At 49.3% G+C, this 19,866-nt stretch overlaps 2 protein-coding genes across 2 annotated transcripts in view; one reads left to right on the top strand and one right to left on the bottom strand.

The window, feature by feature from the left end:
• tipin (timeless interacting protein) overlaps positions 1 to 420 on the top strand; it is a 3,084-nt gene extending 2,664 nt beyond the window's left edge. Inside the window, exon 7 of the mRNA XM_034529757.1 lies at positions 1 to 420. This exon is cut by the window's left edge and continues 501 nt beyond it. Coding sequence (XP_034385648.1) covers positions 1 to 197 — 197 coding nt within the window. The 3' untranslated portion in view covers positions 198 to 420.
• A 419-nt stretch (positions 421 to 839) lies between these two features.
• On the bottom strand, positions 840 to 16,580 carry dis3l (DIS3 like exosome 3'-5' exoribonuclease). The gene is made up of 18 exons (XM_034529710.1): positions 16,379 to 16,580; positions 13,842 to 13,995; positions 13,140 to 13,268; positions 12,023 to 12,158; positions 11,474 to 11,641; positions 11,289 to 11,367; positions 10,983 to 11,162; positions 9,818 to 9,987; positions 9,568 to 9,729; positions 8,484 to 8,734; positions 7,570 to 7,662; positions 5,424 to 5,712; positions 3,358 to 3,593; positions 3,062 to 3,216; positions 2,796 to 2,974; positions 2,569 to 2,714; positions 2,304 to 2,475; positions 840 to 1,701 (listed from the first exon to the last, which is right to left on the bottom strand). The coding sequence occupies exons 1-18, from the start codon at positions 16,509 to 16,511 to the stop codon at positions 1,366 to 1,368; spliced, it is 3,168 nt and encodes a 1,055-aa protein (XP_034385601.1). The 5' UTR covers positions 16,512 to 16,580; the 3' UTR covers positions 840 to 1,365.
• Positions 16,581 to 19,866: the final 3,286 nt, after the last annotated feature.

Here is a 19,866-nt window from a genome sequence, read left to right on the forward strand (position 1 = left end):
ATCCTCCCCCAACAGCTGATCCTCCCCCAACAGCTGATCCTCCCCCAACAGCTGATCCTCCCACAGCTGATGAACTCACCTGCGTCTCCCCTGCAAACAATTCTAAAGGTTGTGAGGAGGAGGCGGCCAGCAGCAAACAACAACAAGAACCCGTCCAGCTTCAACACACCGACCCCTCCCTCCCCCCCGCTGAGTGATGAAGAGGAGGGACCCGGAGGAGAGGATGAAGAGCAGAAGAGTCGACGGACAGTTTCTTCTTTTTGACGATGAATCAAAACGTTGTTCAAATCCATAATTCTGCTCCCGACTGAAACTGATCCCACATCAGCTTTAAATGGAATTCATTGCTTATAGATTCTTTAACATTTTATTGTTCGTATTCAGTTTAGAATAAATAAATGTTTATTTTCTTGTAAACAACTTGTTGTTGTTCTCCTTTGTTCTCTTTAGTTACTTTCTTTTGTCCTTAAATAAAATAAGTAAAATAAACTGTATGAAGACTAAACTATAGAGAGTCTTCATACAGTTTATTTATAAAATAACTTTGATTAGTTAACAGATCAAAACAATTACAGTTAATTACTGTCTGAGTCACAGTACTTCTACAAAGTATACAATAAGTACTTCTACAAAGTATACAGTAAGTACTTCTACAAACTGCAGTCACAGTATTTATATACGGCTGATTGTGTTTTACTGTAAACATTTCAAATGCAACTTCTAAACACATTAATTGTAAACTCAGTTAAATATTTTACAGCATCTTTTTAAAAATATAGAAAACAATGATCGTCAATCATATCAAAGTCGAGTAATAAAGACAATTAAAATACAGGAAGTTGAGTTATGATTAAATGTCTTTAAAGTTTAATATTCATCCAGTTTACAAACCACACGTCACAAAAATATACTGATTGTAAACAAAGAAATAATCTGCAATAACAATTAGTCAACACTTGATCAATAAACCTGCACGTCGTCACTTTAAAGATTATTATGGGGTTCACAAAAAGATCGATTACATTCATTTACATCTCAATCAATAATTAAAAATAACACTTTCTACTTCTGTAATACTGAATTTCCTCGCCGATCAATAAGTTTATCATCTTTTTATTAATAATAAACATATTGGCCCAAACTGTATATGATGTATAAATATATCAATATTAGGCTCGTACACTAAGATCACTCTTCATAGTTTAGTAATTCTCAGATAATCAGCGTTGTTCGTCGTGTCGAATATGAATCAATGATCCTGTTTTAATATCAAATAACTAAATTCACACTTTGCATTATCGAGCATGTTCAGGTGTAAATGCTAAAAGTCTGATTGATGAACCTCCCGTCATGATCCATTAGAAACTAGGCCGTGGAGGCACAGAGGCGCGAGACCCCGTCCGGGTCCAGCAGGGCCAGCTCCCGGACCTCCTCCAGGAGGGAGTACAGGTTGGGGGTCTTGGTCTGGCTGAACTCCCTCTCCTCTCTGGAGAGCTCGGGCCTCCGGGCCTCCTTCTCCTGGGCCTGCTGCGACGCCTCCTCGGCCTGACGCACCACCTCCCGGACCAGCTGGCTGCTGCGGCCCTGAGAGCGCGGCGGCGGCGCCGAGGGCTCGGCGGCGCGGCGGTGAGGCCCGTTGACCACGAGATCCAGAACCAGAGCGTCCGCGTGGCAGTGAGTGGAGCGCACGGAAATACGGACCTGGGGAGGGGACTCGAACGTCACCATACGGGCAGTTACTATATCTAGATAGATATATACACACAACAAAATATCTATCTATATCTAGACATAGATATAAAATATATAAAAAAAAATATATATATATTTAAATATATATATATAGATATATACACACAACAAAATATCTATCTATATCTAGACATAGATATAAAATATTTAAAAAAAATATATATATATATATATTTAAATATAAATATAAATAATTAGATATATCTATAAATATATATGTATATATATATATATATATATATATATATATAATAAAATAATAAATGCGTAAAAAAATGAAATTATACATGTGAAATAATAAAGGCTTAAAATATTTATATTAAATGTGCCAAATAATAAATACGCACAAATAAAAATTGTATGTGTGAAAAAATTAACGGATAAATGCGTAAAAAAAGGAAATGATATACGTGAATTTTTTAATAAATGCATTCAATATTTAATTAAATGCATGAACTAATAAACGCGCAATTAGTTTTATATAATAAGCATGAAATAACAGGAATAAATGCGTAAAAAGGAAAATTAAATGCATATAAATCAATACTCACGGTGATGTGGTCGAACAGCCTGAAGGTGGCGCTGCCGCAGCCGGAGGTGGTGGTGATGCGGTCCGAGTGGCGCTGCACGGCGCCGCTCTGCCACGTGCAGCGGCCGTCCTGTCCGACCGCCGCCACCTCGCCCTCTCGGTTCTTCATGTACACCGGGCCTTTCACTCCGTACCTGCAGGGGGGGGGGGGGCAGGCGACAGGTGGGGTCAGGAGGTCGTTCCTTAACACCCGATGGTGTCGTCGTGACAACTGGAGGCGCTCGTACTCGGGGACGAACACCAGCACGCCGTTGTCTCGGATGGAGTAGACGACGGCGTCGGCCACGCAGCGCTGGTCCGACTGAGGGTCTCTGTCTTTGAAGTAGAGGCACTGGAACAGCTCGGTGGACGACTTCTGGGCCCGCTGGGCCGCCTGGGGGGGTCACGCAGAGGTCAGAGGTCAGAGGAGGTCATTCAAGTGGACGGGTCACGGTGTCTAACCAGCAGCACCGACCCGGTTCTTGGTGTTGATGTGCCGAGCCGTCTCCTCCAGCTCTTTGTTGCTGGCCACCGCTCCGCCGGGATCGGACCCCCGGTCCACGGCGATGGCCGCGGCCAGAAGGCGGTGCACCAAGATGTCGGCGTAGCGGCGGATGGGCGACGTGAAGTGAGTGTAGCGGTCCAGAGCCAGTCCTAAAACACACAAACAAACAATAGAGCCTGAACGCATCCTAGTGCGACTCAACCACAGGCGTCGTCATGGTGACACCGTGAACACACCGTAATGGTAGAACTGGTCTTGGGCCTGGAGGCCGGTGGAGAAGTACAGCGCCTGCGACATAGCGGTGGTGGCCATGATCCTCAGCAGCCGGTTCACCAGCGGGTCCCGAGGGTCCTCAGCCCGGTCCAGAGAGTCCGCCAGAGCCTTGTTGGTCCTGGAGGAACAGAACTACCGTGAGAACCTGTGGCTGTAGACCTCCAGGAGGACCAGACCAGCGGCTCCCATGTCGTTCCTTCACACTTGTCCTCTCAGGGCTTCCGTAGCCCAGCGTGCCGAACGAGGACACGCCCCTCACCTGGTGTCCACGGAGAACCCTCTGGCGGCGGCCGTGTCCACCAGCTGGCTGAAGAACTCCTGCCGGGGGGGCGGGTGCCTCCTCAGCAGGGCCTGGTGGGGGAAGGACTCCTGGATCTTGCGCGCCACCCAGTGGTTGGCGTAGATCATGCACTCGGCCACGGTCTCATGGACCTCCAGAGGCTGACGGGGGACCAGGGCTGTGATGTTCCTCTCCTCATCCAGCTGGGCTCGCACCTGAGGAGGAGGACATGAGGAGGACAGGATGAGGAGGACAGGAGGAGGACAGGAGGAGGAGGACAGGAGGAGGAGGACAGGAGGAGGAGGACAGGAGGAGGAGGACGACAGGAGGAGGACAGGAGGAGGAGGACAGGAGGAGGACAGGAGGAGGACAGGAGGAGGAGGACAGGATGAGGAGGACATGAGGAGGACAGGATGAGGAGGACAGGAGGAGGACAGGAGGAGGAGGACAGGAGGAGGAGGACAGGAGGAGGACAGGAGGAGGAGGACAGGAGGAGGACAGGAGGAGGAGGACAGGAGGAGGAGGACGACGAGTACAGGAGGAGGAGGACGACAGGAGGAGGACAGGAGGAGGACAGGAGGAGGACATGAGGAGGACATGAGGAGGAGGACATGAGGAGGACATGAGGAGGAGGACATGAGGAGGAGGACGACAGGAGGAGGACATGAGGAGGAGGACAGGAGGAGGAGGACAGGAGGAGGACAGGAGGAGGAGGACATGAGGAGGAGGACGACAGGAGGAGGACGACAGGAGGAGGACGACAGGAGGACATGAGGAGGAGGACATGAGGAGGACATGAGGAGGAGGACAGGAGGAGGAGGACATGAGGAGGAGGACGACAGGAGGAGGACATGAGGAGGAGGACATGAGGAGGACATGAGGAGGAGGACATGAGGAGGAGGACGACAGGAGGAGGACATGAGGAGGAGGACAGGAGGAGGAGGACAGGAGGAGGACAGGAGGAGGAGGACATGAGGAGGAGGACGACAGGAGGAGGACGACAGGAGGACATGAGGAGGAGGACATGAGGAGGACATGAGGAGGAGGACATGAGGAGGACATGAGGAGGACATGAGGAGGAGGACATGAGGAGGAGGACGACAGGAGGAGGACATGAGGAGGAGGACAGGAGGAGGAGGACAGGAGGAGGACAGGAGGAGGAGGACATGAGGAGGAGGACGACAGGAGGAGGACGACAGGAGGACATGAGGAGGAGGACATGAGGAGGACATGAGGAGGACATGAGTGCTCCTCTGAGTTCCAACAGATTTCCTCGTCTATTTGATAAAAACTAATAAGAAAACATCAGTTTTAGGAAATTAATGAGCATTAAAAAATAAATGTAACTATGAATTTGTGACATATTTTTAAAGCTGAGAGACTTGAATGATTTTGTTTCTTCATGGGATCCTGTTTATTTTTATATATATTATTAGTGAATTAGTTTTATAATATATATTTTTTATTTATATATATATATATCTATATATATATAGATATATATATATATATGAAAATATATTTTTTTACAATATTATTTTTAATATTATTTATACATTATTAAAAATATTTGTACAATATATTTTATTTTAAATCATAGATTGTTTATATTATGAGATATTTGTTATATATATATATTATTTACTTTTATACAATATTTGTTTTTATATATTATTATTTATTATATTTATCATGTTTTATTTAGATATTTTGTTATTTTTATAATATTTGTGTTATTTTATTTTATAATGGTATTTATTCTTATTTGTGTTTACAGTCATTCATTCTGGTCGACGTGTGGAAAATAAAGTTATTAAAACACTTTAAACTTTTCCAGCTGATGAATGTTTTCACCGGACAGGAAATAGAAACCAACATTCATAAATAACGGTTATCTGGAAACAGCGCCGTGTAATTTCACTGTGAAGCAGCTCGCTCCATCGCTGGTATCTCAATGAGGTCAACAACAACAACAACAACAACAACAACAACAAGAGTTCATACCAGCTAGTGAATGAAACACATTTATTATTAGAGCGTCTCACCTCCACCCCTTCCAGCTCCAGCGCTCCTCCTCGGTTCCTCTGGGCCCGGAGGTTCCTGGCCACCCGGGTCAGGGTCTCCAGGGCCCCGGTGAGCCGAGCCAGCTCGCCCCCCCTCTCCTCGGACCCGAGCCCGGCCAGCTCCGGCACCTCGGCCGGCTCCCCGTCGAGGAGCGCCTGGGCCAGCTGGTAGTGCAGCTGGTAGGAGGACCGGATGAGGGTCCGGCCGTACCAGACCCGGACCACGGAGAGGGTCTGGGCATCCAGCTCCCACATCACGCTCATCGCGTACCTGCAGAGAGGTCGCCGGGTCATCGGCCCGCCGGGTTCAGACCGGAGGCCCGATGCCGCTCCATTGAGGGAGACGGTTCAAATGTTACTACCCGACGAGGCGTTCACTGACCCGTCGACTCCCCCGTACATTACTATAGGAAACCTGAAGAGGCGTTCACTGACCCGTCGACTCCCCCGTACATTACTACAGGACACCCGACGAGGCGTTCACTGACCCGTCGACTCCCCCGTATGTTACTACAGGAAACCTGAAGAGGCGTTCACTGACCTGTCGACTCCCCTGTACGTTACTACAGGAAACCTGAAGAGGCGTTCACTGACCTGTCGACTCCCCCGTTTGTTACTATAGAAAACCCGACGAGGCGTTCACTGACCTGTCGACTCCCCCGTATGTTACTACAGGAAACCTGAAGAGGCGTTCACTGACCTGTCGACTCCCCCGTATGTTACTACAGGAAAGCCGACGAGGCGTTCACTGACCTGTCGACTCCCCCGTATGTTACTACAGGAAACCTGAAGAGGCGTTCACTGACCCGTCGACTCCCCCGTATGTTACTACAGGACACCCGACGAGGCGTTCACTGACCCGTCGACTCCCCCGTATGTTACTACAGGACACCCGACGAGGCGTTCACTGACCCGTCGACTCCCCCGTATGTTACTACAGGAAACCCGACGAGGCGTTCACTGACCTGTCGACTCCCCCGTATGTTACTACAGGAAACCTGAAGAGGCGTTCACTGACCCGTCGACTCCCCCGTACATTACTACAGGAAACCTGAAGAGGCGTTCACTGACCCGTCGACTCCCCCGTACGTTACTAAAGGACACCCGACGAGGCGTTCACTGACCCGTCGACTCCCCCGTATGTTACTACAGGAAACCCGACGAGGCGTTCACTGACCTGTCGACTCCCCCGTATGTTACTACAGGAAACCCGACGAGGCGTTCACTGACCTGTCGACTCCCCCGTATGTTATATAGAAAACCCGACGAGGCGTTCACTGACCTGTCGACTCCCCCGTACGTTACTACAGGACACCCAACGAGGCGTTCACTGACCCGTCGACTCCCCCGTACGTTACTATAGGAAACCTGAAGAGGCGTTCACTGACCCGTCGACTCCCCTGTACATTACTATAGGAAACCTGAAGAGGCGTTCACTGACCTGTCGATTCCCCCGTATGTTATATAGAAAACCCGACGAGGCGTTCACTGACCTGTCGACTCCCCCGTACGTTACTACAGGACACCCAACGAGGCGTTCACTGACCCGTCGACTCCCCCGTACGTTACTATAGGAAACCTGAAGAGGCGTTCACTGACCCGTCGACTCCCCCGTATGTTATATAGAAAACCCGACGAGGCGTTCACTGACCTGTCGACTCCCCCGTATGTTACTACAGGACACCCAACGAGGCGTTCACTGACCCGTCGACTCCCCCGTACGTTACTATAGGAAACCTGAAGAGGCGTTCACTGACCCGTCGACTCCCCCGTATGTTACTACAGGAAACCCGACGAGGCGTTCACTGACCCGTCGACTCCCCCGTACGTTACTACAGGAAATCTGAAGAGGCGTTCACTGACCTGTCGACTCCCCCGTATGTTACTACAGGACACCCAACGAGGCGTTCACTGACCCGTCGACTCCCCCGTACGTTACTACAGGAAATCTGAAGAGGCGTTCACTGACCTGTCGACTCCCCCGTACGTTACTACAGGAAACCTGAAGAGGCGTTCACTGACCCGTCGACTCCCCCGTACATTACTACAGGAAACCTGAAGAGGCGTTCACTGACCCGTTGATTCCCCCGTATGTTACTACAGGACACCCAACGAGGCGTTCACTGACCTGTCGACTCCCCCCAGCAGAGAGCAGAGGTCGGCGCTGAGGACAGCGGGCAGCATGTCGTAGCGGCGGTCGGCCAGGTAGTACGTTGTTGCCCTTTAGAGACAGAAGAGGAGGAAGAGAAGGAGGAGGAAGAGGAGGACGAGGAAGAGAAGGAGGAGGAAGAGGAAGAGGAAGAGGAGGAGGAAGAGCAAGAGTAGGAGGAGGAAGAGAAGGAGGAGGAAGAGGAGAAGGAAGAGGAGGAGGAAGAAGAGGAAGAGAAGGAGGAGGATGAGGAAGAGGAGGAGGAAGAGGAGGAAGAGAAAGGAGGAGGAGGAAGAGGAAGAGGAGGAGGAAGAGAAGGAGGAGGAAGAAAAGGAGGAGGAAGAGGAGGAGGAGGAAGAGTAGGAGGAGGAAGAGAAGGAGGAGGAAGAGAAGGAGGAGGAAGAGGAAGAGAAGGAGGAAGAGGAAGAGGAGAAGGAAGAGAAGGAGGAGGAAGAAGAGAAGGAGGAAGAGAAGAAGGAGGAAGAGGAAGAGGAGGACGAGGAAGAGAAGGAGGAGGAAGAAGAGGAGAAGGAGAGGAGGAAGAGAAGGAGGAGGAAGGAGGAAGAGAAGGAGGACGAGGAAGAGAAGGAGGAGGAAGAAAAGGAGGAGGAAGAGGAAGAGGAGGAGGAGGAAGAGTAGGAGGAGGAAGAGAAGGAGGAGGAAGAAGAGAAGGAGGAAGAGGAAGAGGAAGAGAAGGAGGAGGAAGAGTAGGAAGAAGATGTTTTTATTCTGACAAAAAGAAAGTTCTTTGTAGTAACTTTTATAAAAATATTTATTAGAATAATAAATATATATATATATATATATATATATATATACATATACATATATATATATATGTATATATATATATGTATATGTATATATATATATATGTATATATCCCCCCTCACCTGGTGCGGGCCTCCAGGTCGGTGAGCGAGCCCTCGGCCACGAAGTGGGTGACGTCGGCGATGTGGACGCCGAGCTCCAGCCGCGCCCCCCCGGCGAGGCTGCGCACCGACAGCGCGTCGTCCACGTCCTCGCAGCCCGGCGGGTCGATGCTGAACACCAGGTGGCTGTCCCGCAGGTCGCGCCGCTGAGCCACCTGGGCCGGATCCACCGCCCACGGCCTCTCGGGACAGTTCACCGGCATCTCCTTCAGCTGAGGACGCCCCAGTGTTACTCTCCACTGAATGCACCGAGCGACGTGACTCACAGCGCACAACAACAACAACAACAACAACAACAACAACAAAAGGGAAAGAAAACCAATAACCTGCGTCCTCGTCGGGACAGAACCATGAACTGTGAAACATCGTTCAGGGTCGTGACCTCCCAGTGTTTTTATTCTGCTCATAACGAGGATCCAGAACATTCATACGCCGTCGAACTCGGGGTGTGTGTGTGTGTGTCTGTGTGTGTGTGTCTGTGTGTCTCTGTGTGTGTGTCTGTGTCTGTGTGTGTGTGTCTGTGTGTGTGTGTCTGTGTGTGTGTGTGTCTGTCTGTCTGTGTGTGTGTCTGTCTGTGTGTGTGTGTCTGTGTGTGTGTCTGTGTGTGTGTGTCTGTGTGTGTGTCTGTGTCTGTGTGTCTGTGTGTGTGTCTGTGTGTGTGTGTCTGTGTGTGTGTGTGTGTGTGTCTGTGTGTGTGTGTGTGTCTGTGTGTGTGTCTGTGTGTCTGTGTGTGTGTGTGTGTCTGTGTGTGTGTGTGTGTGTGTGTCTGTGTCTGTGTGTGTGTGTTATCTAGTCACAGGACCTGAAGTTTGTATTTTACTAGAATTTACCAACATTATTCCTCAGCTATGTAACAATGTTTAGTTATAATATCAGAACTTTATATTCACGTTTACATCAGACTCACCTGAAATTATGCAATTTATTAATTATAATAAACCCGGCTTAATAATTCAGAACTAGACGAGAGGCGGAACGTTTTGAGACGACCTCCGTTATCAGGGGGGGGTGTTGACCTCACACATCAGGCTCCGCCCCTTCTCACCTGTGCGTCGGAGAACGGGGGCACGTGGATGCAGTTCTCTATGAGGACGGTCTGGACCTCCGTCTCCAGCTCGCCGGCCCGACCCAGCACCCGCACGCTGTGGCCGTTGGGGTACAGCGACGTGCTTTCCCAGGAGTCGATGCGCACCACCACCCTGTGGTCCTGAGGGGGGGGGGGGTAGACAACACAGTCCTACATGAGCCAAACGAGAACCCTAGTCCGAGTGAACCGCTCAGACGGGGAACCGGACCTGCAGCGCGTCGGCCTGCTGGGTGCTGATGCGGATCTTGGGGATGCGATGGTCCCAGGGAACCGCCAGGATGCGCTGGGAGTTCCTGCTCTGGGGCGGAGGCCCCTCTCGGGGGGGGAAGGTGACCACGTAGTCCCTCCAGTTCCTCTGCAGGACCCCCACCACGCGGCCTGAGGAGGACAGAAGGCCGGAATTTATTGTGTTATTTTCTATTATTATTTTTAAAAACACGTCATCTCAAAAGTCCACTTATAGTCGCTGAGATGTCAGAGGTTGGTGATCAATGAGGTAGATTGTTCTTACTGAGGTAACACTGGGGTAACACTGAGGTAACACTGGGGTAACACTGGGGTAACACTGAGGTAACACTGAGGTAACACTGGGGTAACACTGGGGTAACACTGAGGTAACACTGGGGTAACACTGGGGTAACACGGAGGTAACACTGGGGTAACACGGAGGTAACACTGGGGTAACACTGGGGTAACACGGAGGTAACACTGGGGTAACACTGAGGTAACACTGGGGTAACACTGGGGTAACACTGGGGTAACACTGAGGTAACACTGGGGTAACACTGGGGTAACACGGAGGTAACACTGGGGTAACACGGAGGTAACACTGGGGTAACACTGGGGTAACACGGAGGTAACACTGGGGTAACACTGAGGTAACACTGGGGTAACACTGGGGTAACACTGGGGTAACACTGGGGTAACACTGAGGTAACACTGGGGTAACACTGGGGTAACACTGGGGTAACACTGAGGTAACACTGGGGTAACACTGGGGTAACACTGGGGTAACACTGAGGTAACACTGGGGTAACACTGAGGTAACACTGGGGTAACACTGAGGTAACACTGGGGTAACACTGAGGTAACACTGGGGTAACACTGAGGTAACACTGGGGTAACACTGAGGTAACACTGGGGTAACACTGAGGTAACACTGAGGTAACACTGGGGTAACACTGGGGTAACACTGGGGTAACACTGGGGTAACACTGGGGTAACACTGGGGTAACACTGAGGTAACACTGGGGTAACACTGAGGTAACACTGGGGTAACACTGAGGTAACACTGGGGTAACACTGGGGTAACACTGGGGTAACACTGGGGTAACACTGGGGTAACACTGGGGTAACACTGGGGTAACACTGACCGGTCGGCATGGGTTTCCTGCCGCCGTCCTCTCCGCCCGCCTCCTCCCCCCGACCCTCGGTCAGAGCCGTGTCCTTCCCTCTCCACTCGCTCCTCGGCAACAGCTCCACCGCGACCACGTCGCCGTGCACGGCTCTGTTGCGGTTCTTGGCGCCGCTCACCAACACGCCCCAACTCAGATCTGTGTGTGTGTGGGGGGGGGAAAGAGAGAAAGGGGGGGGGGGGGGGGGGGGGGGGGGGGGGGGGGGGTCAGCGACAGATGGTCCAAGAGAGTCTGTGAGTTGCATTCGCCGGCTGCCGCTCTCACCGGAGTTCTTGTTGGACAAACCCTCGGCCGTGATGGAGGCTTCGCTGTGCGCCCGGTGCTTACTGATGTTCAGAGTGCCCTGAAACAAAGAGGACGACGACAGTCATTCATCTATTCTTCTAGTTTAATTCACCAGAACGGCCTCGACCAGCTCCGGCGCTTCAGAGCGGAGGAAGTCTCTGTACCTGAATGTACCGCCCAGACTTGATGCCGGCCTCCAGGACCTCGGCGGGCAGATGTTCGGCGTACTCTCTCTCCGAGACCTCGCTCTCCTTCTCCTGCAGCGCCAGAGACACGGAGCTGTACAGCTCGTGCGCCGCCTGCAGCTCCGGCCAGAAGTTTAGCAAAAAATCCTGCAAAAGAGATCAAATCTTCCTCATTTTAAGTAGTAAAATAATCTACAGTGAAATGACAACTGGGCTCCACCTGCTGAGGAGAGTCACGGCTCCAGAATAACTCACACATTCACGTGTAGGCGTTTAAAAAAACATTCAAAACAGTTTAAATGTGTAAATAAACCATTGTCTTTCAGGGTGAACGTGTTTGAAGTCTATATGTGTGTGAGCAGCAAAATGTATGTTAAATAAATAAAGTTTTAAATCATTCTTCTCTCTAGACACACTTGTATTTCTAGTGGAAGCATTTCTTTTATTTTTCCAATTTATTTCTGTATTGTAAACGATTATTATTATTATTATAATTTCATGATATTTTATTTTCCAATATGAACGTACCCGGACGGAGATGACGTAGACTCCGGAGTTGAGGCTGCCGTACTGAGCGACGGCCTCCCGGTCCTCCGTGATCATCACCACGTCCTTCATACCGGCCAGGTGGTTGTAGTACCACACCGCTGCAGAGTACACACACCTACACACACACACACACACACACACACACACACACACACACTGAACTTTCATATCCTGTATTTAGTTACTTTTAGCACATAAATGACTCCAGAATGCAGCTCCAGCTTTAGAAGGGAAACGTTTGGGGAAGACTTAGCGCGTGACACCGGGGGACCACGTCATCAAGACTTTATCAAAACTAAAATCTCGGCGGTCAGCGGTACTTTTACCGTCTAATTATCTTTCCCGTCTGCGTTTAGCGACTTCCTCGCCGTTTAATCTCGGCAGCAGACATTTGATCTGCAAACGCGTTGATAATAATAATAATTATGCAAACTAGGAGAAACTAGCAAAGCATCGCTGCGCCCTCACAGATAAATTGATTTATTGGAGAGTTCTCAGTGTGATTTAAACCGTTTGGGGGATTTTTGGGTACGAGTCCGACTTTTTGCATGAAAATAAATCAAAAGAATCCACCAAGCAGATCTTTGGCAAAGCATCACATTTAATCAATATTAATTAAGGTCTGACTGAATGGCTGCAGGAGGTCTTCATACATTCAACCCTCTTTCGGGGCGTGTTTTGTTGAGAACTTCTCTGATTTCTTGTCACGTGACTGTTGGGCTCCGGTGAATCAATCTCCTTCAGGCAGGAGCTGAAGGACCCGAAGGACCTGAAGGAGCTGAAGGACCCGAAGGACCTGAAGGACCCGAAGGACCTGAAGGAGCTGAAGGAGCTGAAGGACCCGAAGGACCTGAAGGAGCTGAAGGACCCGAAGGACCTGAAGCATCCAGAGGAGCTGAAGGAGCTGAAGCATCACGACTTCAGACGTTTTCTACTTCCAGAAGTTTTTAGTAAAACAGTAGTCTCAGTAAAGTAGTTTAAAGAGTGAGGTTCAGGTATGGAGCCCTCACCTGGTCTAAAGACTCTAAAGGCTCACCTGGTCTAAGGACTCACCTGGTCTAAAGACTCTAAAGGCTCACCTGGTCTAAAGACTCACCTGGTCTGCCACTGGTCCTGGCTCTCCCCCTTCTCTCGGGGGCAGTAGGAATACTCCTGGAACTCATTGGTGAACAGCACACAGTCGTGTCGAGGGTCTTTGAGCAGGTTTCTGAGACGGTTGTATTGCCTACACACACACAGAGAATATTAATGATGCAACATTTTGAAAACGCTGGAGTCAGCAGAAAATCCAAAAGGAAGACCAGGGTGCGTGTGTGTGGGGGTCATGTGGGACCCCTTATTTACAGCTTGTCAGACAGTCTTGTATTAGACTCGTTTAGCTTTCGTCAGCTACTTGATGAGGTCGACCTCTGAGACGCACACACACACACACACACACACACACACACACACACACACACACACACACACACACACACACACACACACACACACACACACACACACACACACACACACACACACACACACACACACACACACACACACACACACACACACACACACACACACACACACTAGAGGCCCGACTCAAAAGCAGCCTCAGGAACTAAAGGTCTCGCCCAGGGGGGGCCCGTCGCCCAGGGGGGGCCCGTCGCCCAGGGGGGGCCCGTCGCCCAGGGGGGGCCCGTCGCCCAGGGGGGGCCCGTCGCCCAGGGGGGGCCCGTCGCCCAGGGGGGGCCCGTCGCCCAGGGGGGGCCCGTCCAGTTTTCTATTTGCTGCATTGTGTGGAGCTCACCTGCGGCCCTTGGCGTGCTGCAGGGCCTGGCAGGCGGTCTGCGTGAAGACGATGCCCTGCAGCTCTCTGACCTCCAGGACCTCCAGGTAGTCCACCACCACCCCGACGTCGGGGACCACGTAGTGGGTCAGGTCTCCCGGCAGCACTTTGCCATCTGGTCGGGAAGCAGATCAGTTATGGGACCTTTGCTACTAACATGACCTTTGACCTCTAGTACAAACTACGACCGAGATGCGGTCATGACGTCACCCCGTGGTCGTCATGACGTCACCCCGTGGTCGTCATGACGTCAGCTTGTTGGTTTGTGGACGTTTTGAAGCCTCAAGTTCTTTGTTATGGTCGTCGCCATCTTGGCTTTTCCGCAACCAGTGAACAGGAAGAGACGCTGTATACGTCTCTGGTGTCGACCTGTCAATCACCTTGTAGCCCCGCCCCTAGAGCATCCCCTGCTTTATGGTCTGTTTGACTCTAAATGACCATAATTTACTAAATGAACATCACGCTGTATTGAAGAAGACTTGAAACTAGAGATTGAGACCAAAAACTAATGTTTACAATGTTTACTGAGGGAAAGATTATTGATTAAATATTGGTATCTGATCAGTGAATCGCTACTGAAAAGTTACTGCAGCTCAGATTTAATGTAGTAAAAAGTACAATAAGTACATCTGAGCTGTAGTAACATGTACATATTGTACATATTGTACAGTAACATGTACATATTGTACATGTTACTACAGCTCAGATGTTTACTACTAAGATGTTACGACTAAGGCAGTACTTGTACTCGCAGTACTAGGGAACAAAAGGCAGTACTTGTACGCGCAGTACTAGGGAACAAAAGGCAGTACTTGTACTCGCAGTACTAGGGAACAAAAGTCAGTACTTGTACTCGCAGTAATAGGGAACAAAAGTCAGTACTTGTACTCGCAGTACTAGGGAACAAAAGGCAGTACTTGTACGCGCAGTACTAGGGAACAAAAGTCAGTACTTGTACTCGCAGTAATAGGGAACAAAAGGCAGTACTTGTACTCGCAGTACTAGGGAACAAAAGGCAGTACTTGTACGCGCAGTACTAGGGAACAAAAGGCAGTACTTGTACGCGCAGTACTAGGGAACTAAAGGCAGTACTTGTACTCGCAGTACTAGGGAACAAAAGGCAGTACTTGTACGCGCAGTACTAGGGAACTAAAGGCAGTACTTGTACTCGCAGTACTAGGGAACAAAAGGCAGTACTTGTACTCGCAGTACTAGGGAACTAAAGGCAGTACTTGTACTCGCAGTACTAGGGAACAAAAGGCAGTACTTGTACTCTCAGTACTAGGGAACTAAAGGCAGTACTTGTACTCGCAGTACTAGGGAACTAAAGGCAGTACTTGTACTCGCAGTACTAGGGAACAAAAGGCAGTACTTGTACTCGCAGTACTAGGGAACAAAAGGCAGTACTTGTACTCGCAGTACTAGGGAACTAAAGGCAGTACTTGTACTCGCAGTACTAGGGAACAAAAGGCAGTACTTGTACTCTCAGTACTAGGGAACAAAAGGCAGTACTTGTACTCGCAGTACTAGGGAACTAAAGGCAGTACTTGTACTCTCAGTACTAGGGAACAAAAGGCAGTACTTGTACTCGCAGTACTAGGGAACAAAAGGCAGTACTTGTACTCTCAGTACTAGGGAACAAAAGGCAGTACTTGTACTCGCAGTACTAGGGAACAAAAGGCAGTACTTGTACTCTCAGTACTAGGGAACTAAAGGCAGTACTTGTACTCGCAGTACTAGGGAACTAAAGGCAGTACTTGTACTCGCAGTACTAGGGAACAAAAGTCAGTACTTGTACTCGCAGTAATAGGGAACAAAAGGCAGTACTTGTACTCGCAGTACTAGGGAACAAAAGGCAGTACTTGTACTCGCAGTACTAGGGAACTAAAGGCAGTACTTGTACTCGCAGTACTAGGGAACAAAAGGCAGTACTTGTACTCGCAGTACTAGGGAACAAAAGGCAGTACTTGTACTCGCAGTACTAGGGAACAAAAGGCAGTACTTGTACTCGCAGTACTAGGGAACTAAAGGCAGTACTTGTACTCGCAGTACTAGGGAACAAAAGGCAGTACTTGTACTCTCAGTACTAGGGAACAAAAGGCAGTACTTGTACTCGCAGTACTAGGGAACTAAAGGCAGTACTTGTACTCGCAGTACTAGGGAACAAAAGGCAGTACTTGTACTCGCAGTACTAGGGAACTAAAGGCAGTACTTGTACTCGCAGTACTAGGGAACAAAAGGCAGTACTTGTACTCGCAGTACTAGGGAACTAAAGGCAGTACTTGTACTCGCAGTACTAGGGAACAAAAGGCAGTACTTGTACTCTCAGTACTAGGGAACTAAAGGCAGTACTTGTACTCGCAGTACTAGGGAACTAAAGGCAGTACTTGTACTCGCAGTACTAGGGAACAAAAGGCAGTACTTGTACTCGCAGTACTAGGGAACTAAAGGCAGTACTTGTACTCGCAGTACTAGGGAACAAAAGGCAGTACTTGTACCTCGGTTGTCGCAGCCCGCCGCACACAGCGCGCTGTAACACGGCACGCGCTCCCTCAGGTAGTGCTCGCGCACCACGCGCACCTTGCGGCCGCGGCAGCTCTTCAGGTGCAGGACCCTCTCGGTCTTGATCATCCTCTCCGACACGCACGCGCGGGGCAGCGACGCTAGTAAACAACTCGAGACCCGGAACCAACGCGGGGCAGTGCGTCGGCAAGCCCTCTGACGTCATGACGCAAAAGAGCGAGCCCACGCCCCTATTCTCTGTGGCTGCGTTCAGGTGCCGTCGGGGATTATGAGCGCTCATGTTCCCGCAGAGGGAGGTTAAACTATAATAAATTTAATACATATATAAAACTTCATACATATTTCATCATATTTTAGTGATATCATAATAATAATAATATTTTTTAAATGAATCGCTTTACTCAAGGCACGTGGTAAAAACAAAAGAAGCAATAATATAAACGAGAGATAACGTAATACCCCCAAATAAGCAAAAGGCAGAATTAAAATGTAAAAACTAGACAAATACTACTTTAGTAAAAGTGACATTTTTAAGAGTCTACGTCACCAAAGGTAATGTGGGAGGGACTTATCTGAATACGTGTAGTTCATAGTATTCTTCTGTATATTTATACATGTACCGACTCCGCAGACTAATGTCGGTTAATAAAACAACATCAACATGTACATGTGTAGTTTGTATTGTGTATTTGTCTTAATTCGACACCGAAGTGAAGTTTAAACCGGGTCGTTTTTCTTTCTTTTACGTAAGCGGCGGTGGGGTGTGTGTGTGTGTGTGTGTGTGTGTGTGTGTGTGTGTGTCTAAGGGGTGTGTGTGTGTGTGTGTAAGGGGTGTGTGTGTGTGTGTGTGTGTGTGTGTGTGTGTCTAAGGGGTGTGTGTGTGTGTGTGTAAGGGGTGTGTGTGTGTGTGTGTGTGTGTGTGTGTGTGTGTGTGTGTGTGTGTGTGTGTGTGTGTGTGTGTGTGTGTGTGTGTGGGGTGTGTGTGTGTGTGTGTGTGTGTGGGGGGGGGGGGTGGGGGTGTGTGTGTGTGGGGGGGGGGGGGGGTGTGGGGGGGTGGGGGTGTGTGTGGGGGGGGGGGCGGGGTGTGTGTGTGTGGGGGGGGGGTGTGTGTGTGTGTGTGTGTGTGTGTGTGTGTGTGTGTGTGTGTGTGGGGGGTGTGTGTGTGTGTGTGTGTGTGTGGGGGGGGGGGGGGGGGGGGTGTGTGTGTGTGTGTGTGTGGGGGGGGGGGGGGGGGGTGTGTGTGTGTGTGTGTGTGGGGGGGGGGGGGGGGGGGGGGGGATTGTCCTCTCGCCGCCTCCGCCGCTCTTCGGTCGCGCGCCGGAGAGCCGCTGCAGCAGAGAGCGGAGAGCGAGGCTCAAGTTGGCATCTGCAGGAGAGCCACGCGGACGCGGAGGACTTTACTCCCCCAGAGAGACGTCTTTTTGAGACTTATGTAAATATATATTAAAGAATAATTCATGTGCACGTCGCCTCTCAGGGAGCAGCGCGTTCACTGCACGTCGTAAATCTCCGAGAATGAACTTTATTTAGGACGCATCCCTCCTGCAGGTAAGATGTTCTGTGTTGATGTCATGCATTTACTTATTTTAACAGAGTTAAAACACCGGAAGTGAGTTTATAATCTCATGATTTCATACATGTGTATATTCTGTTTGTAATCATGTACATTGAGACTGTGCTGCTGGAGCTGATGTTAACATTATAACTGCTCGACTTCTGCACCAGTGAGGGTGTTTATTTATTAAATATATTTATTAAACATGCTGGTTATATTAAATAACCTGCTAATTATATAATACAGCTGCATACATTGTTTTCTTTTTGCTAAATGGAAAGTCAACATTATTGCTGTTTTCTTTGTATTATTAAGAAGTACCTTTAATAATTTTTATGTGTGTGTTGTATTGAGCGTGTTAATAATTCACATGATTGCTGTTGTTATTGGTTGTGTTGGCTTTGCATGAGGCCGGCAAAACAAAGTTAGTCTCACAGCTCATTTGTTTTAATAATATTATCTTTATGTCCAGGGACGTTTGGGGTTATTGGTATTTACTGCAAATGGAAAAGTCTTCGACCTCTTAGATAACACGACTCGGTTTGAGTCATTGTCTTTCTTTTTTTAAAGAAAAGCTTCTTAAACGTGAATATTTCTTGGTTTCTTTCCTCTGTGAACGTGAACTGAACCTTTCAGGGTCGTCCTCTTGTTCTCAAACGGTGAATCAGTAAATCATCTTCCAACAATGAGAAGACCTGTTGGGGCCTCACTGGTCTCATCGGGGCTTGTGTGTTAACTAAGGACGAGCATTGCTCTGGTAGTACCCCCAGCAGGAAGGCTTTACACAGGAAGTAGCACACTGTGCGCACTAGATGGCGACCTTGAGCAAGGCACCTGTGAGCCAACAGCAAGAGGCCCCCAAGTGTTTCTGATTATCCACACAGACGTGGTCTGCAGAGGGTTCAGGTCTCAGAAAAGGACACAAAGTGGTTGAAAGAGATTATTTGCATGCACAAATATTCAGAATATATATATATATATATACTGTGTATATATATATACTGTATATATATACGTAAAGCTGAAAGCCAACCAGAGAGAGAGACAGAGGCAATGTGTCACGCAGACGTTTGTCACAAATGTTCCTTTGCAATTAAAGTACTGCAGCTCTTACTTTAATTAAGCCTGTCTCACTCTTCTCAGGTGAGGTTTGGGGTCAACAGTCCAGCGGGGGCGTTATGTCAGAGTACCGGTCAGAGAGGAGAGGGTTGGGGTACCCTTTAGAGAGGAGAGGGTTGGGGTACCCTTTAGAGAGGAGAGGGTTGGGGTACCCTTTAGAGAGGAGAGGGTTGGGGTACCAGTCAGAGAGGAGAGGGTTGGGGTACCAGTCAGAGAGGAGAGGGTTGGGGTACCCTTTAGAGAGGAGAGGGTTTGGGTACCCTTTAGAGAGGAGAGGGTTGGGGTACCAGTCAGAGAGGAGAGGGTTTGGGTACCCTTTAGACAGTAGAGGGTTTGGGTACCCTTTAGAGAGGAGAGGGTTGGGGTACCATTTAGAGAAGAGAGGGTTTGGGTACCCTTTAGACAGTAGAGGGTTTGGGTACCCTTTAGAGAGGAGAGGGTTTGGGTACCCTTTAGAGAGGACAGGGTTGGGGTACCCTTTAGAGAGGAGAGGGTTTGGGTACCCTTTAGAGAGGTGAGGGTTGGGGTACCCTTTAGAGAGGAGAGGGTTTGGGTACCCTTGAGAGAGGAGAGGGTTGGGGTACCTTTAGAGAGGAGAGGGTTTGGGTACCCTTGAGAGAGGAGAGGGTTGGGGTACCCTTGAGAGAGGAGAGGGTTTGGGTACCCTTTAGAGAGGAGAGGGTTTGCGTACCCTTTAGAGAGGAGAGGGTTTGGGTACCGTTTAGAGAGGTGAGGGTTGGGGTACCCTATAGAGAGGAGAGGGTTGGGGTACCCTTTAGAGAGGAGAGG

This window comes from Cyclopterus lumpus, chromosome 3 (assembly GCF_009769545.1).
Source record: "Cyclopterus lumpus isolate fCycLum1 chromosome 3, fCycLum1.pri, whole genome shotgun sequence".
Taxonomy (NCBI): Eukaryota; Metazoa; Chordata; class Actinopteri; order Perciformes; family Cyclopteridae; genus Cyclopterus; species Cyclopterus lumpus.

What these genes read in the sequence shown, in the direction of transcription:
- dis3l (XM_034529710.1), bottom strand. Translation starts at nt 16,511, where the DNA reads ATGATCAAGACCGAGAGGGTCCTGCACCTGAAGAGCTGCCGCGGCCGC. An exon ending in CAGCACGCCAAGGGCCGCAG is followed by an intron (nt 13,269 to 13,841) that starts GTGAGCTCCACA and finishes GTGTGTGTGTAG; the next exon opens with GCAATACAACCGTCTCAGAA. An exon ending in GGCTGTTCGACCACATCACC is followed by an intron (nt 1,702 to 2,303) that starts GTGAGTATTGAT and finishes TCCCCTCCCCAG; the next exon opens with GTCCGTATTTCCGTGCGCTC.